This window comes from Sebastes umbrosus, chromosome 4 (genome assembly GCF_015220745.1).
Source record: "Sebastes umbrosus isolate fSebUmb1 chromosome 4, fSebUmb1.pri, whole genome shotgun sequence".
NCBI lineage: Eukaryota > Metazoa > Chordata > Actinopteri > Perciformes > Sebastidae > Sebastes > Sebastes umbrosus.
Window position 1 is genome coordinate 878,050 of NC_051272.1, and position 17,067 is coordinate 895,116.

Sequence of the window (17,067 nt, forward strand, 5' to 3'; positions counted from 1 at the left end):
AAGGACTACTACGTTGAAAACGTCCTTGGCTTCATATTGACATATTACATTCAGAAATAATGTTGCATGACGAGTCTACAGAAAGCTTTAAACCAACAGTTTATTGCCAAATTCAGTTATGACATTACTGTGGTTTAGGCTAATATTACAATTCCTGGCAAGCAGTAGAGCAGAGTCGAGAGTTGATTAGCTTAAATTAGAATGTAATCATTGAAGCATTAGAAGTCTTGCTAGTTGAATCTGATAATTGTATTAAATCCGTATTTATTTATTAATACTAACAATGTGTGTTCTACAGACAGCTAAGTCTATAAGCCACCAGAAAAAAAATATACCTCTATTTAGTTTACACAAGCATATACCTTTACCTCAGTAACCTTGTAATGGTGTGCTATCTTGGCCAGGTCTCCTTCGAAAAAGAGTTTTTAATATCAAGGAATGAATAAAATAATTACAATTATGTCTAAAGCATCTGATTTTCATGCCTTACAGTACCTATAAAAAATAACCCTTACCAAAAAGAAGTTTATTCAAGTGTGCTATTAGTATACTTCTTTTATACTTCAAATAAGAGAGTATACTTTCAGTTTACTTTTTATGTTCTTATCAGAGATATACTTAACAAAAGTATACATAAGTATACTTGGCTCATACTGACAAGTATACAGAAAAGTCTAAGTATACTTGGCTACTGACAAGTGTACAGAAAAGTCTAAGTATACTTGGCTCATATTGACAAGTATACAGAAAAGTCTAAGTATACTTGGCTTATACTGACAAGTATACAGAAAAGTCTACTTGGCTTCTACTGAGAAGTATACAGAATGGTCTAAGTATTCTTGCCTTACAGGCCTACAGAAAGGTAGTCTTGGCTTGTAGTCGTGCTTACTTTTTGATAGAGTAGCCTATTCAAGTGTGTGAAGGCAGCTCCATTCATGTTTCTTGTAATGGAGCTGTGATATTTCTGGTACAAAGAACTTTATTTATTGAAAGAGTGTCGACGAAGCTCTCAGTTTATTTATGGAGTATACATAAACAGCTGGAGTACCAGCATCACTTTGAGCAGTTTCCCTGCAGCAGCACCATCGCTAAAAGAGTCTCCAAGGACTCCGGCTCACACCATCCGGTCTGCTGTTTAAATTTTAAAATCTCACTCTGAAATGCTGCATATTTGATTATCGTACCATGGTATCCTGCTGACAAAACAAGCAGTTCAGGGAAATGCCCTCAGATATGTAGAAATTGTAAATAGCAGTCATGGAAAAGCATGAGTGTAAACCTGGAACTTGACGGCTCCGTCTTTGGTTTCACCTGCTCCCATTTTACACCTCCTATCTCTCCTCAATGCAACTTGTCAAGCTCATGCATATCTAAGTGTTCGGGCTGCTATCGGATGAACCTAACTGGCTGGAAGGGGGTGGTGCTGGGGGAGATGATGATGATGATGAAGATGATGTTGTGTAAAGCGAGGGGGCTGGGTTTTTTGTAAAACCAGCTACACCTGCCCCTCCTCACCAGGGATGGATGAGATGGAGAGGAGATCTGAGCAGTGTGTTCAGATCAGCTGCACCATGCCTAGAGACTAAAACTGGATTCTACTCATCAGTCTTTACTCTAAACTGGATCTTTAGAAGATGAAACCAGTTCCAGAGGCTCTGGCTGCACGGTACTTTTGACATTGAGGGAATACTTCAACATCATCATCCTCCCCTCCACTTCAACACTGAATCCTCACACCAGAGAAACGTGGAGAGGAAAAGTCTGTCTTCTACCTCTGAGGGACCCGTGGCGCCGCTGAAAGGTGAAGCCAACCCCCCCGGTGCCACAAACTCAGGAAGGATGATGAACAGCTTCTAGTGGATGTTTCCTCCCCACCCTTGGTCAGAACAGAGTGTGTTAGTGAGGTATCGAGACACTGTTTTCAGATAACAAAGAGACGGAGAAAGAAAAATGCCTTTTGGTGGTTTAGCAGGTTTGAAGGAACAGGTGTTTAAGCCTGGGAAGGAGGAGGCGAAAAACACAGTGGGAGACTCTCTAGGAAAACTGCAAAGGTGAGAGGGTTTGTATGGAGGCATGAAGACTGTGTGTGCAGGGTGTTTGATCCATTGTTAGATGTTTTTGGACTGCATGGAAATAAGCATTCTGCCGTTTAAAATAACTAAGAGGGAAACATCTGCTGTCAGAGGGATGTGGAGAGCCTGGAAGCGAGCACATTAAGCCCAGCGTGTTCTCAGAGATCCTGGCGATAAATAAATATTTGATTCTTGTGCTTGCTTGGCGCCAGGCAATGCCAGTGATGTAATCACAGATTTTAAGACATTAATACATATTTCATATCTGATTTCACAAAGGGATGTGTGTGTGTGTGTGTGTGTGTGTGTGTGTGTGTGTGTGTGTGTGGTGGTGGTGGTGTTGGGGGGAGTTCTGTAAGGAAGATCGTTGTCATTTTAAGAGATAAACGACTAGTAGGCAATTTCCTGGAAAATTTATTTTGTGTGTGTATCGTGTGCATGTGTTTTTGTCATGTTTAATAGGAATGCATTAATTTACATTACAAACAAGTGGAAAATGGGAAGTCTTTTGATGCTGTTATATCAACCTATTATACCGTAGATTTTCAACAGTGTTCAGCTATTTGCATCTGGAAATGAGGTCAAGTATGGGGTTCACATAAAACATCTTGGTCATGATCCAGCTAACAATCAATAATCAATGCACTTTTGCAGGTTTGGGTTACAAGGACTTGTTGCTATGACAACATTTCCAGATGGATTTTAAAAAGCCGTTTTGAAAGAACCAAACAAATCCAGATTAATGTTAAAAATAAATAACACACTCATTAGATATTTCAAAAAAAGAAAGAAGAAAAAAAGGCCAAATATACAAAATTTCTTGAAACACAAACTTTGATAGGTAAAGTTAATTTGTGGTTTTTGGTTAATGTACCAATGGAAACGTATTTTGAAAGTGAGCACATGAAGTTTGTGACCAGGCACAAACTTTTAACCCTGCTTTGTTGTTTTTGAACATATATATATATAGGTATATAAACATATATGAGACTGGTTGCAGTACATTAACAGTGAAAGGACATGTATTGTTGTTAAGATGGCTTCTTTATCTTAGAGGTCCCATATTGTAAAAAGGGAGATTTTCATGTGTTTTATATTATAAAGCAGGTTTAAGTTCTATATAAATACTGTTAAACTATCGAAACGCTCAATATACAGAGAAATACACACAGCCCGTATTCAGTAATTGTGCATTTGAAACAAGCCGTCAGGATTTCTGTCCATTTGTGATGTCACAAATATACAATATATATAGACCATCACACGGTTTTAAACATAAACATTCTAAATGTGTCCCAGTTTATTTCCTGTTGCAGTGGATGTGAATGACATCAGTTAACAGGAAGTAAACATGGACACAAGCTGTTGCCTAGCAACGCAATTCTGTTGAAATGAGCTAAAACAAGCGTTTCAGACAGAGGGTGAATACAGGTATATTCAGACAGACAGTATTAGGAAAATAAAGTGTTTTTTTTAACATTACAGCATGTAAACATGTTCTAGTAGAAACACAATATACAAGTATGAACCTGACAATGAGCTGATGTGGGACCTTTAAGCACCACTACATTTGCTGAATAGCCAGCAGCAGCTTCCAGCTAAATCTCCTGAGATGTTTCTTCGGTGTCCTGCCTCTCATTTGGACTTTGGGTCCTCACTGCATTAAGACTTAACAGGCTGTGTTACCTCCATTATGAGGCTCAGATATGTTTTGCGGCTCCAGACAGAGTTTTTTCATATTTTTGGGCCAAAAAAAATTCTCTTTTGATAGTAAAGGTTGTTGACCCCTACGTTAGGAGCACCGGAGGACACCAAAGGACACAGGTTACCTGTCTCATGTACTACTGTCACGATATAGCAACCCTTTTAGAAAAATAACTTTTTTTAAATAAAATATTTGCTCCAATCTCACCTACTTCAGCTTTAAGCCGGCCCTGTGCTGCAAGCGAGATGAAAGCAGGTCATGGGAGCAGGGCGACAGAGACAATGATGGATTCTGGGTAGTGGAACAGGTGTGGAGAGTGATGTACCTGAAAAGCAACCTGATCACAGCAGTGCTGTGACCTTTTTAGTCCTGTGTCCTGGCTTCGCCTCCTGCCCTCTGTAAGAGAGCAGACAGACTTGTGTTACTGAGCTATTTTTGTTGCCACATTTTAAAAACATTACAGACAAATAAAAAACACAATTTTTTTTGGCACATTTGGGGATATTGAGGGTGGAAATATATGGAAGACGGTAGTAGTCTACTGCTGACAATCACATGCTCTTATACGGTGATTTCTTTTCGCGTCTTAGGAAAATAGACGGTAGTAATGTAGAAGAAGAGGACCAACTTGAGCTGACGGAGGATGGACGTCCGGTGGCGTCGGCACCACGTCCTGCCCCGCTGCTGGACTGCAGCTGTGGCGGTCTGCCCAAGCGCTACATCCTCGCCATCCTCAGCGGCCTGGGCTTCTGCATCTCCTTCGGCATCCGTTGCAACCTCGGCGTGGCCATCGTGGAGATGGTGAACAACAACACTGTCTATATCAACGGGACTCCAGTGCTTCAGGTAGCTGACAGGACACCACTTTGTATGTTTTTTTCTTTTTGTTGACAAGAAGAAAATTGCAGTTTAACCATTTCAATCAACTCTTTTAGGGATGTGTCTGTGTTGCAGTCAGGTATGAATGTAGTTTTAGTGGTAAATTGCCAGATTTTTAGCAGGCATCTGTTGTTTCTTTCTCCCTCTCCAGCAAGCTCAGTTTAACTGGGACCCGGAGACAGTGGGGCTGATCCACGGCTCCTTCTTCTGGGGCTACATCGTCACTCAAATCCCCGGTGGTTTCATCTCCAACAAGCTGTTTGCCAACAGGTGACATGCACTCCATGACCATCAATCGTTCCTAACAATGTTTAAAGTCATTAGAACTTGAATATCTTTTGGATTTTAGACTGTTGGTTATATAAACCAAAAGATTAATCAAAAACATATTTGCAGCCCTAAACACAGCGCAGAGACAGCTCATTGCCCGTGAGAGTAAAAAGTGTTTGACGTTGGACATTTTTTTGTCTTTTTTTGATGTTTTTCCACGAGTTGAGGGTGAGGTCACGGTCGCTGCAGTCACGACCACCGTGCATGTTAAAGAAAGCATCATAAGAAAGACTTTAAAACAGATATAGGTTTGGGAGAGAGAGAGTGCCTCCTCAGCCTGCGTGGCTAAAGGGTTAAGGCTGTACGGCGTGGTGGTGAGCGGTACTGATGGAGCAGATAGCGAGTCCTGTAATAAAAGCTTCACAGGAAAAGAGGACACGCCACTGACAGAGTTAATAATGAAAGATCCTGCCTCTGATTTCTCTCTGAAACACCAGCTCACTGGAATATTACAAGTGTCACTTACACACTGTTTTGGAAAAAGAGAAGGAAGGGGGGGGGTTATGAGGTGAAGGAGGAAAGAGACGGGAGCTAAAGCGGCACCGTGGTGATGAAGTAGAAACTTGTGGGTTGAATGGGATGTCTTTATCTCAGCGCATGAAAGGCAGAGGCGTGAGATGTGTCTCATTATAAGGCTGACTGAGATGCTTTGACCGGGAGATATCTGGAGATATACTGCCCGCCGATATTAGACATCTACAGTAGCGTTCAGACTCTGTCTGTTGGTTTTTAAGAGTTTGACAAATAACAACAATATAAATCAAGGTTATAATCTCCTAATAATATTTTAGGAATGTTCCTGGGAAGAATTGTGTAGTTTGGTACTAATTATGGGGGAAATCTGACTGCACGGACGGACCAAAATACTAGGGATGCACCGATACCACTTTTTTTCAGACCAAGTACAAGTACTTCCATTTGGGTACTCGCCGATACCGAGTACCGATACGAGTACTTCTCTGTGCCAAAAGACCCTCGTTAACAGCCAGCTGGAGGGTGTGAGCGACACACGGCAGGCTGGGGAGTCACGCATACGAGGCGGTGCGCCGCCACCGGCTCTAGGTCGGCTTGGAAAGGCTCGGGGTGAAGGTGCTTCCCGGGGCTGTGGACAAAGCGTCACCGGGGCGGACTGTCCTCAGTGCGCCCCATCCGCGTCGTGGGCTTGGCCCACGTAAAAGATGCCAGGGGTCTGCGGCGATGTCTGCAACCCACCCGACCCGTCTTGGAATACGGACCAAGGAATCTACTGACGTGCGAGTCAGAGGGTGCAAGCAAAACCCCGTGGTGCAATGAAAATGAGGGCCGGCTCGCCCGCACCGTCGGGGAGGTGGAGCGTGAGCGCGTGCTATAGGACCCGAAAGATGGTGACGGGAGGTTAACGTCACGCTGCTGTGAAGTGGTATCGGTGCCGATGTATCGGAGCCGTTTTGCGGGTATGAGTACATGAGCACGGTATCGGACCCGATACCCGAAACTGGTATCGGTATCGGTGCATCCCTATAAAATACTGTTGGTTACATTAGCAATTAATTGAAATTCATCAAGCGAAAGTGTATTTTAGTGTCTTTATTTCCCCCAAAATGTGCCTTTTTTGTAACAAGAAAAGTCTGTAATGCTTCAGGTGGACATTGATGTTACTGCTTCTTCACTTTAACACGCACACGCACACGCACACGCACACACACACACACACACACACACACACACACACACACACACACATTCAACATGATGACATTGCAGTATTTCTGCAGGGTGTTTGGGGCGGCCATTTTCCTGACGTCACTGCTCAACATGTTCATCCCATCAGCAGCGCGGGTGCATTACGGTTGTGTCATGTTTGTTCGCATCCTGCAGGGCTTAGTGGAGGTAAGACAAAAACAAATTACATATTATAAAGCATCAATCATTTGATTTCTTGTTGGTAGTTAGATGAGAAGATCAATAACCTCTCTCATGTCGAGCGGTACATCAATCTTCTCATGTAACTGTCAGCGAAGTGTTCTTCCTAAAATGTTGCTATTTTAGAGCATTTTCACTTTGTCAAATGAATCCTTTGACCTTTGATCTTCCACACTTCTTCCCCGCTAGGGTGTCACCTACCCAGCGTGCCACGGGATGTGGTCCAAATGGGCGCCACCTCTTGAACGGAGTCGACTGGCCACAACTTCATTCTGCGGTGAGCGATGCCTCTAGTTTAGTATTTGATCAATAAGCTGATTTCACTGATGGAAACCAGTTTACACAACAACCCTTTAAAGGGACTGTTTGTAACTTCTTCCACGTATAAATCATTGCGGGTCGGTGTCTCATGCGCGCTCGCATGTGTCTACGCTGTTCAGACTCAGACTCCAACACAAACTACAGTGGAGCACCAAAACCTCTTGGTTGTCTCTAGTGAAGCCCGTCTGTTAAACAGTGTTGGCCGCAGTCGGAGGACGCGGGGGAGACCGTAGCTTTGGTCTCCAGGACCGGAGTCTCTGCGGTACTCTGCTCCTCTGCCTGCCTTCACTCACACACCACGCTCGTTCTCGCTCTTTCGCTCCACTCTCACGTGCATGCTGCTCACTCCACACTGCAGAAGAGTTAGTTTAGCTCTGAGAATATCTAGTGAATGTTCAGTGGACGTTTGTGCAGAAATAACTGCTGCAGCTCCTCCAGACCAACAGAGGTTTCCCGTGTCTTGTGAAGTGACGGGGCTCCGCAGAGAGAAACGTTATCGTCTCCGACCAAAACTCCGGCGTCTCCCCCGTTCCCTCCGGTCGCGGTCGGGAGGCTGAGGCAGGAAAAGCCAACACTAGGATCAGCATTGATTCACGGAGAGACCTTCGTCTGGTCAGCTAACATTACTGCCAAGCAGCTGAAATATAGAGTGATATTGTGCTTTTAGCTGACGTGTGTCTCCTCACTGTGTTGAGCGATGCTCCTTCATGTCTATGTAGAGCGAGCACAAGCGCCAGCAACAGGACGCTGACTTTAGTTGCAAACAGTCCCTTTAAGTCCCAGTGGGGCCGGTCAGTAAATGGACATGAGAGAGGTCATTTCGTTTTGCAGATTCAGTCCACTGCCTTCTCTCTCCTGAATTAAAATAACCGCGTTGCACATTTCATGGCACCATGGCAACCCACGCATCAAAACCCTCTTGACATTGTCAGTAAATGAACACGGCTCACCTGCGTACTCAGAAGGAGCTTCTCGTTCTATTCACCTAAATGAAGCGTCACGTTGCATACTGTCCAGAAGCACTCTCATTCTCCCGGCTCTATTCACAACAACTGTGTCCATGAACCGGTCTGATAATACAAAACACATTAAAACACCCTCTCTCTGTCCGTCTGTCTGTCTCCGCAGAGCCAACGACGCAGCATTTATTCAATGAAACTAATGTGTTTCTTTGATGTGTTTCTATTTATGGAGACACATTTTTTTGTGTGAAATTGAAGGCTTTTGCTCTGTAACTACATAAAGTTATGTATTTCTGTTGTATAATATTCACATTTGTGAAAAAACATTTTTCTTTCAGAATATATTTATTTAATATCTTATATATTTCTAGTTATTTATCACTGAGTCCCGCTGGTATATTCACACTTTGACATTTAAATCTGACACCGATTGTTCCCAGGATCCTACGCAGGAGCAGTGATCGCCATGCCGTTAGCTGGAGTGCTTGTTCAGTACGTCGGATGGCCTTCGGTCTTCTATATCTACGGTGAGACACAGACACAGACATAAACTGTCACTCGCTCTCATAAAAACAATATAAAAGTGAAAAATAAATATGTTCATGTGAACACAAAGATGAAGATAAAGATATTGCAGAGAGTTTGATGGGAAGACCAAAACCACTTCCATGTCTGTATGATGAATGTAGCTGCAGCCGGCAGCCAGTTCAAGCCCCCAGGAAGATCGCCGGTCGTCGATCATGACTTTCGTAGTGGCATCATACAGACATACTGTATCCCATTTAACTTCCGTCGAGAAAGCAAATACTGTCAACTTTAGTTGTCATTTTAACAAATATATAAAATTTGTTTTAATGCCACAAATTTCTTTAACGCATTAACTCAACTTGTGATTTTTATCTCAGTCATAGCGGCAGTTTAAAAACTAGAGTCAAGATGGCATCATATGTAATTAGAAAACATAAGGAATCGGTACCAACCATGTCATGCTAGCTGGTCATGAAGGAGGTTAAATAACGCTCCAAATTTACGCCAAATTCTGGCGAGGAATTACTGTCATAGCCATTTTCAAAGGTTGAAAACAAAATTTAAGAAAATGTCCGTAAAATGTCCAAAAAAGTCAGACAAATATCAGAAAAAAAGTAAAGAAAATAATGTAAAAAAAGTCCGACAAATATCAGAAAAAAGTAAAGAAAATAATGTAAAAAAAGTCTGACAAATATCAGAAAAAAAATCACAAAAATGTCACAAAAATGTTGAAGAAAGTCTGACAAATATCAGATTTTTTTTTTTTTTTAAATTCTGAAAAATGTCACACAAATGTAAAAAAAAAAAAAGTTTGAAAAATGTCACACAAATGTCCGACAAATATCAGGAAAAATGTACGAAAAAAAGTAAAACAAATGTAAGAGTATTTTTACACAGCGGTATTACTATAGACTTACTCTTTTGCACACATGTGCCAAAACCGAAGGTACTGCTACTTTTACCCCTAAAAACTCTGACGGCCCGCTGGCTACGCTACGAAGTTACACTAAATTTTAATGAGGAGAAACTGTGTTGTCCATTTTCAAAGGGGTCCCTTGACCTCTGACCTCCAGATCAGTGAATGTAAATGGGTTCTATGGGTACCCACGAGTCTCCCCTTTACAGACATGCCCACTTTATGATAATCACATGCAGTTTGGGGCAAGTCATAGTCAAGTCAGCACACTGACACACTGACAGCTGTTGTTGCCTGTTGGGCTGCAGTTTGCCATGTTATGATTGGAGCATATTGTTTTATGCTAAATGCAGTACCTGTGAGGGTTTCTGGACAATATCTGTCATTGTTTTATGTTGTTATATGATTTACAATAATAAATATATACATACATTTGTATAAAGCAGCATATTTGTCCACTCCCATGTTGATAAGAGGATTAAATACTTGACAAACTTTAAGGTTAATTTTGAACAGATAAAAAATGTGACATTCATTTGCGATTAATCCTGATTAACGACTTTAATCAACTGACAGCCCTAATATATATATATATATACTATACTATATATCCTATAGTTTGTTCATCAGGTGTTGAGACATTATATACACAAGGTGTCAGTTTGTGACACGCAGAGTGTTTTTCTCTCAGTTTTACTTTGTATGCGTTGCACAGTAAACGTGCTCTGAATTGCGTTTGACTTTGATTAAAATGATTAACTCTGACATAAAATTCATACTTTGCCAAATGTGTTTTAATAAAAATCTACTCTGGTTCTGCTGTGATATAATCTCATGATTTATTGATGTAAATTAGCATTTTCCTGTCTGGGCTCCGTGACTCATAGACTCATGCCTTGTTCATTTCATTTTAATAACGAAAATTTCTTGTGGTCCGGAGAAGGTCGGCGGGGGGGGGAGGTTTAATTAGTCCGTGCCATACGAAGCTGTCACGACAAATATAAACATCTTTAGTATGTACAAAGGAATGCATTCATTTTTTTATTGTTGTTATCTCATGAAAAGGTGTTTTTGGGATCATATGGTACGTCCTGTGGCTCCTGCTGGCGTATGGAAGTCCTGCTGAACATCCCACCATCACCGAGGAGGAGAGGACGTACATCGAGACCACCATCGGTGAAACGATGCGCCAACTGAGTGTGACTGAGGTGTGTGTATGTGTGCGTCATGTGCTGCCAGTTTTAGGGCGAGGGATGCACCGATACCACTTTTTTTCAGACCGAGTACAAGTACTTACCATTGGTACTCGCCGATACGAGTACCGTTACGAGTACTTCTCTGTGCACGAGGCGGGGCGAAGGTGGCTCGCGGCCGCAGCTTTACAGCGCTCCCTGCCCGGACCTCGCCGCGCGGGGCTCCCTGCTCCCAGTGCGACTGTCGACCGGGGCCCCAACCGTGTTGTGCCGCGGCCCACGTAAAAGACGCCAGGGGTCCGCGGCGTTGTCGGCAACCCACCCGACCCGTCTTGAAACACAGACCAAGGAGTCTAACGCACACGCGAGTCAGAGGGTGCAAGCAAAACCCCGTGGCACAATGAAAGTGAGGGCCGGCACGCACCACCTGAGGTGGGATCCCGGCCCAGCGGAGCCGGCCCCACCACCGGCCCGTCTCGCCCGCACTGTCGGGGAGGTGGAGCGCGAGGACCCGAAAGATGGTGACTAGAGGTTAACGTCGCGCAGCCGTAAAGTGGTATCGGTGCCGTTGTATCGGAGCCGTTTTGTGAGTACGAGTACATGAGCACAGTATCGGACCCGATACTGGTATCGGTATCGCTGCATCCCTATTCAGGGCATTACAGTGCAATGTTTTATCACAACAAATGGCATACACTGACTTCTGTCTCCCAATCACAGAAATTCAAGACCCCGTGGCGTCGTTTCTTCACCTCCATGCCCGTCTACGCCATCATCGTGGCCAACTTCTGCCGCAGCTGGACCTTCTACCTGCTCCTCATCAGCCAGCCGGCGTATTTTGAGGAAGTGTTCGGCTTCCCCATCAGCAAGGTTGGCCTCACAGTTTCACTATTCAGCCAACAACGACAGATATATATATCCATAAAGATGGGTACTGGTTTACGTTACGGCCTCCCGAACGTCTGATCTCCCCAACAGGTGGGGCTCCTGTCCGCTGTCCCCCACATGGTGATGACCATTGTGGTTCCTATCGGAGGACAGCTGGCTGACTACTTACGCACTAACAAAATCATGTCTACCACGAATGTGAGGAAACTCATGAACTGTGGAGGTACGTTGATGTAAACTATAGAAGCAATACCTTGTCATTTTTAGACAATATCTGAAATTAAGAGACTCACTCTCTGGTTGTTAGTGTGCCCAATAATGGTTTTCAACCACTCTTGCATTAGCCAGCAGTAGCTAGTGGTAACATATTAATAGTTTAAACATCAGAGGACACAGAGGAACATGATTTTTTTCCAGATTACCTGTCTCATGCACTACTGTCCTCCATTTCGCACTGCTGCTTTAAGTCTTTCTTTTGTCAGCTGAACATGTCAGTCCTGTCAGTATGATGCAGGTATTGTGCAGGACAATGACTTCTATCATTTCTTACAGATCGACTTGTTGTTTCTTACATGACTCACATGACTCTGGTGCTGTATTTTCCACAGGGTTCGGTATGGAGGCCACTCTGCTGTTGGTGGTGGGGTTTTCTCACACTCGAGGGGTCGCCATCTCCTTCCTGGTTCTGGCTGTAGGGTTCAGTGGATTCGCCATCTCAGGTATGACCACACCAGCTACCTGAACTGTATACGCCTTTTTAGTTCGTCTGTATGCTAAACCTAAAACACAAGGGTTCTGTTTGAAACTTTGAGTCAGCTGAAAACACTCAAAATGCCAGTGTTGTAGTCAAGACCACCTAAAGCGAGACCAAGTCATGACCAAGACCAGAGTTTTATCGAGACCGAGACAAGACGAAGACTTTGAGGGGTTGAGACCTACAGTGTGTTCCTTCCAATCCACGTACTTCCGGAAGTACACTTCAATGTAGTGCGCTGTGTGCACTCTGTACTTACTTGAGTAGTGTGTGAATTTCAACGGGGTAGGGTCGTCAATATGGCGTGACAGCCGTTAACAGTAACAAAAAAATTAGAAATGAGTTAAGTTATTGGTTGCATTTGAAGTAGGAAGTTTTACATCAAATCACAGTAATGATGTTAACAAATAAATCAGACAATTTGGTGATTCCCCCACAGTCGTGGTCTTGACCAGTGTTGAAATGAAATCCTGAGTCCTCCGAGTCCGAGACCGAGACCGAGACAAGACAAGAGTAAAAAAGTGGTCTCGAGTACTACGACACTCTCAAATATACAGGATGTTGCTTTTATTGGTAACACGTCATTTTCCACAAATTTCATGGTAATTAGTTGATAATTAGCAAGTAACCTATTTGAAATTTCTTTGGAATTACTGCCAAATTTCCCCAATATTTACCTCAAAATCGATCGAAAATGACTTTATTATAAACATTATTATAATTATTATATGCTAAAATAGCATGCAATGAGGTGGAAAACCAAAACTAATAGAAGACTCCTCTGATCACCATTGTGTGACTGATTGTCTACACTAATGTAACCTGGTAGCTGATGTCATGATTCAGGGAGTTTTTTAAGAAATTTCAAGTAAGTTATTCGCTAATTATTATCAATCAATCAATCAATCAATCAATCAACATTTATTTGTATAGCCCTTTACAATATCTAAAAGGTACCCAAAGTGCTTTACATTAACATCAAGAAATAACAGGAATAAAAACATAACATATCATAAATGGGTACATAATAAGCTTCGGGAAAATGTCACAGCGCTACTAGGTATTAAAAGCCAATCTAAATAAAAAAAGCAGCAGCATTTTGCACCAGTTGGAGGCGCGCAAGGGAAGACTGGTTGAGACCAACATACAGTCAGCGCATTACAATAATCAAGTCTCCAGCTAATAAAGGCGTGAATTGCCTTCTCGTTATCTATTTATCAGCAGACATAGAAATAAAGCAAATCAATTAACTTGGTATTCTTTTCCTGGAAACAATGTCTATAATAAAGTCATTTTTGATAAATGTTGAGGTAAATATTGGGGTAATTTAGCAGTAATTCAAAAGCAATTTCAAACTTGTTATTTATCACCTAATTACCATGAAATTTGCAGAGCTGTAAAATGACCCTTTTTTTTTTTTTGTACCTATTTCTCTGTGTTCTCGGTCTCTTGGATCATGGAAGACTTGTCTGAAAACTGAAATGCAGAGCTGCTTTTCCTCTGGGTGTGATGCAGCATTCACTCAGCCACTTCCCCTGAATATTTTATAGACTGTTGTCAAGCCAGACAATAAATATCAACCATGTTCACTTTTGGAGAATATTATTTTGTAATTGTGTCACTCTTTACTTCTAATCAGCTGTCGTTGTGTGTGTGTGTGTGTGTGTGTGTGTGTGTGTGTTTCTGTGTTTCTGTGTCTTCAGGTTTTAATGTCAATCATCTGGATATTGCTCCTCGCTACGCCAGCATCCTGATGGGCATTTCTAACGGGGTGGGAACGCTGTCTGGAATGGTTTGTCCTTTGATTGTCGGAGCCCTGACTAAACACAAGGTATAGCAAGTTGATTTTTTAACAGTTACTGTGTTCATCTTAGATATTTAGCTCTTTTTCTTCTGGCTGAAGATTAATACTTCAGTCCTTCCATCTCATATTCTGTTGGAATGCTTTTATTTTTAAAGAGGACCTATTGCGCTCATTCTCAGGTGCATACTTGCTAGGGACTCACCGATACCACTTCTTTCCAAACCGGCCCCCAGCGGGGTCGGGCGCACCACCGGCCCGTCTCGCCCGCAACGTCGGGGAGGTGGAGCGTGAGCGCGTGCGATGGGACCCGAAAGATGGTGACGAGAGGTTAACGTCACACTGCCGTAAAGTGGTATCGGTGCCGTTGTATCGGAGCCGTTTTCTGAGTACGAGTACATGAGCACAGTATCGGACCCGATACTGGTATCGGTATTGGTGCATCCCTACTATTTGTATTTTGGGTTTCTACTAGAACATGTTTACATGCTTTAATGTTCAAAAAATGCTTTACTTTTCTCTTACCGGCTGTGCTGCAAAACCTCTTTTCACCGTCTGTCTGAGACACTCCAACTACTCTAACTAGCTTTGTTTGAGGGTGTGCCAAACTAGCCATTATGCAAATGTGTTACTTGGTGACATCACCACGTTACGGAAGAAAAGGTGGGACTTTCAGGTAGTTCAGCAGCAGCGTTTCTGTGAGGGAGAGTAACTCCCTTTGACGTGGGCTTTGTAACTTTGCAGACTTTTTACATGCACAAAACAATTATATAACACACTAAAGGAAAAGGGGAAAAGCATAAAAGGTCCTCTTTAATTCTGAGTGTAAAAAACCCCTCATGGCTTGTATAAAACATATCAGCGTTTCTTTTTGGTCAAACACAGTATCACTATATGTAATTTTGCACCTATCGGTGGCTGTTAATAATAGATAGCCCTGTAAAATGTATTATTCACGTTGCAGTTGTAGTTTTTCCGATGCTACGACCTGAACAAGGCAGTGGATTCACAGCTTTAACTCAGTGGTACATAATCTGAAGATCAGTAAGTCTGCTTTGGACAGGAAATTCATTGACTCCATTCATCTCCCCCACAGACTCGTCTGGAGTGGCAGAACGTCTTCGTTATTGCGTCCATGGTGCATTACACGGGGGTCATCTTCTACGCTATCTTTGCTTCGGGAGAGCAGCAGATCTGGGCCGACCCCGAGAGCACCAGCGAGGATAAATGTGGCATCATCGACCAGGACGAGCTGGCTGAAGAATCGGAGCTCAACATGGAGAACACGGAGGTTCCCAAGAAGAGTTACGGAACCGCGGACAATTCATCTGGCGGGAAACAGGGCTGGAAAAAGAGGAGAGGGGTGACCATGCAGGAGGAGGAGGAACATTGTGGGAATGGCGACTACCAGGACCGGTACCAGTGAGACGCCCTGCGGGGCAAAGAGACTTCCAAAACACTCAAGTCTGATCGAGGCTGAAAGTTTGATTTCAAACACCTGTGGAAATGTCAGAAACATCAGAGGAGTGACGGAAGCAGCAGCATCACATGTACCTCAAGACATTTTTTTCCTTTTTGATCAAATACTCCAGTTTAACTGTGATGTCGATAAACGTAGGGAGGCACAACATGAAACAGTCAAAATCTAAAATCAAGCATCGTTTTTATTAGAAACTCACCAACAAATACAAGATATAATCAGAACAATAGATTTAATCTACAGTACACTGACATATGCTGTAGAGCAGGGGTCTCCAACAAGTAGCTCGTGAGCTACCAGTAGCTCTACCTGCGTCTGAGTGGCTCACTAAAAGTTACTTTCATTTTGTCAAATTAGCTCTCGGAGGAATAAAGGTTGGAGACTCCTGCTGTAGACTACGATTAGTCCAGGGGTCAGCAACCTTTACTATCTAAAGAGACATTTTAGGCAAGAAAAAAAAATCTGTCTGGAGCCGCAAAACATGTGATCATTGTGATGAAGGTAACACAGTTTATAGTCTAAGTATATAGTATATAAGTCTAATGCAGTGAGGGCCAAAGAGACAATGTACTACGGAGTATTAGGGCCACATTGAGGGGAAAAACATCTGAGATCCGTCGTATCGTCGTACCATAGACCTACAACAATGATAAATAAAAATGAAAATGTAAACAAAGAACAACTATTCATTTCCACTAAAGAGATGCAGGTTGCCGACCTCTGTCTGAGTGTAATGGAACGTAAACCACAGACCAACATTCATGAACCAACTAGTTCTGTATTAAAAGAGAAACACATATCAACCTTCAGACCTGCGTTGATCCATCTATCTTACTTTGAACCCCGTGACCCGTTTCTGAGATGTTTTGTGTCGGCTATGCAACGTGAAAAGAGACGTGCTTCTGGAGTGTGATGATGGGTTTGACAGCAGTGTTAATGTTATAAACCTTATTGCCTATTGTTGTTGTTTTTTGTTGCTCGTATGTATTTTTGCTGTTGCTGAATGATTACACTCTGTCACCGCTTTGCGCGCTCTCCTTGTCTGAGCAGGTCGTAGTTCACCGTCCGGCTGTAATGCACTTTCTTCCAGCATTACATCAGCTTCATTATTTATAGAGCTCTGAGCTCATAATGGGCCATAATGGACGGTGAGTTCAGCGATGACGTTACATCCATGAAGCATTTAGTGTAGAACTCTATTTATCCTCCTGGTGTTCGGAGACCCAGTTTGTTCCTAAAAAAAATAATGTACTGTAATATTTAATCATAAAAGAGTATATGGGACTGTTTATCATTACTGCTAAAGAACAGCGCGTCCATTTTGTACAGTAAATTA

The 17,067-nt window shown here is 42.7% G+C and overlaps 1 protein-coding gene across 1 annotated transcript; it reads left to right on the forward strand.

Annotated features, from left to right (window-relative positions):
* The first annotated feature begins 699 nt into the window (after positions 1-699).
* On the forward strand, positions 700-16,236 carry slc17a8 (solute carrier family 17 member 8). The gene is made up of 12 exons (XM_037768276.1): positions 700-2,051; positions 4,368-4,623; positions 4,808-4,926; positions 6,741-6,855; positions 7,078-7,165; positions 8,612-8,698; positions 10,681-10,823; positions 11,529-11,678; positions 11,787-11,919; positions 12,305-12,415; positions 14,154-14,281; positions 15,348-16,236. Exons 1-12 carry the CDS (start codon positions 1,951-1,953, stop codon positions 15,675-15,677), a joined length of 1,761 nt encoding a protein of 586 aa, XP_037624204.1. The 5' UTR covers positions 700-1,950; the 3' UTR covers positions 15,678-16,236.
* The last annotated feature ends 831 nt before the right edge of the window (positions 16,237-17,067 follow it).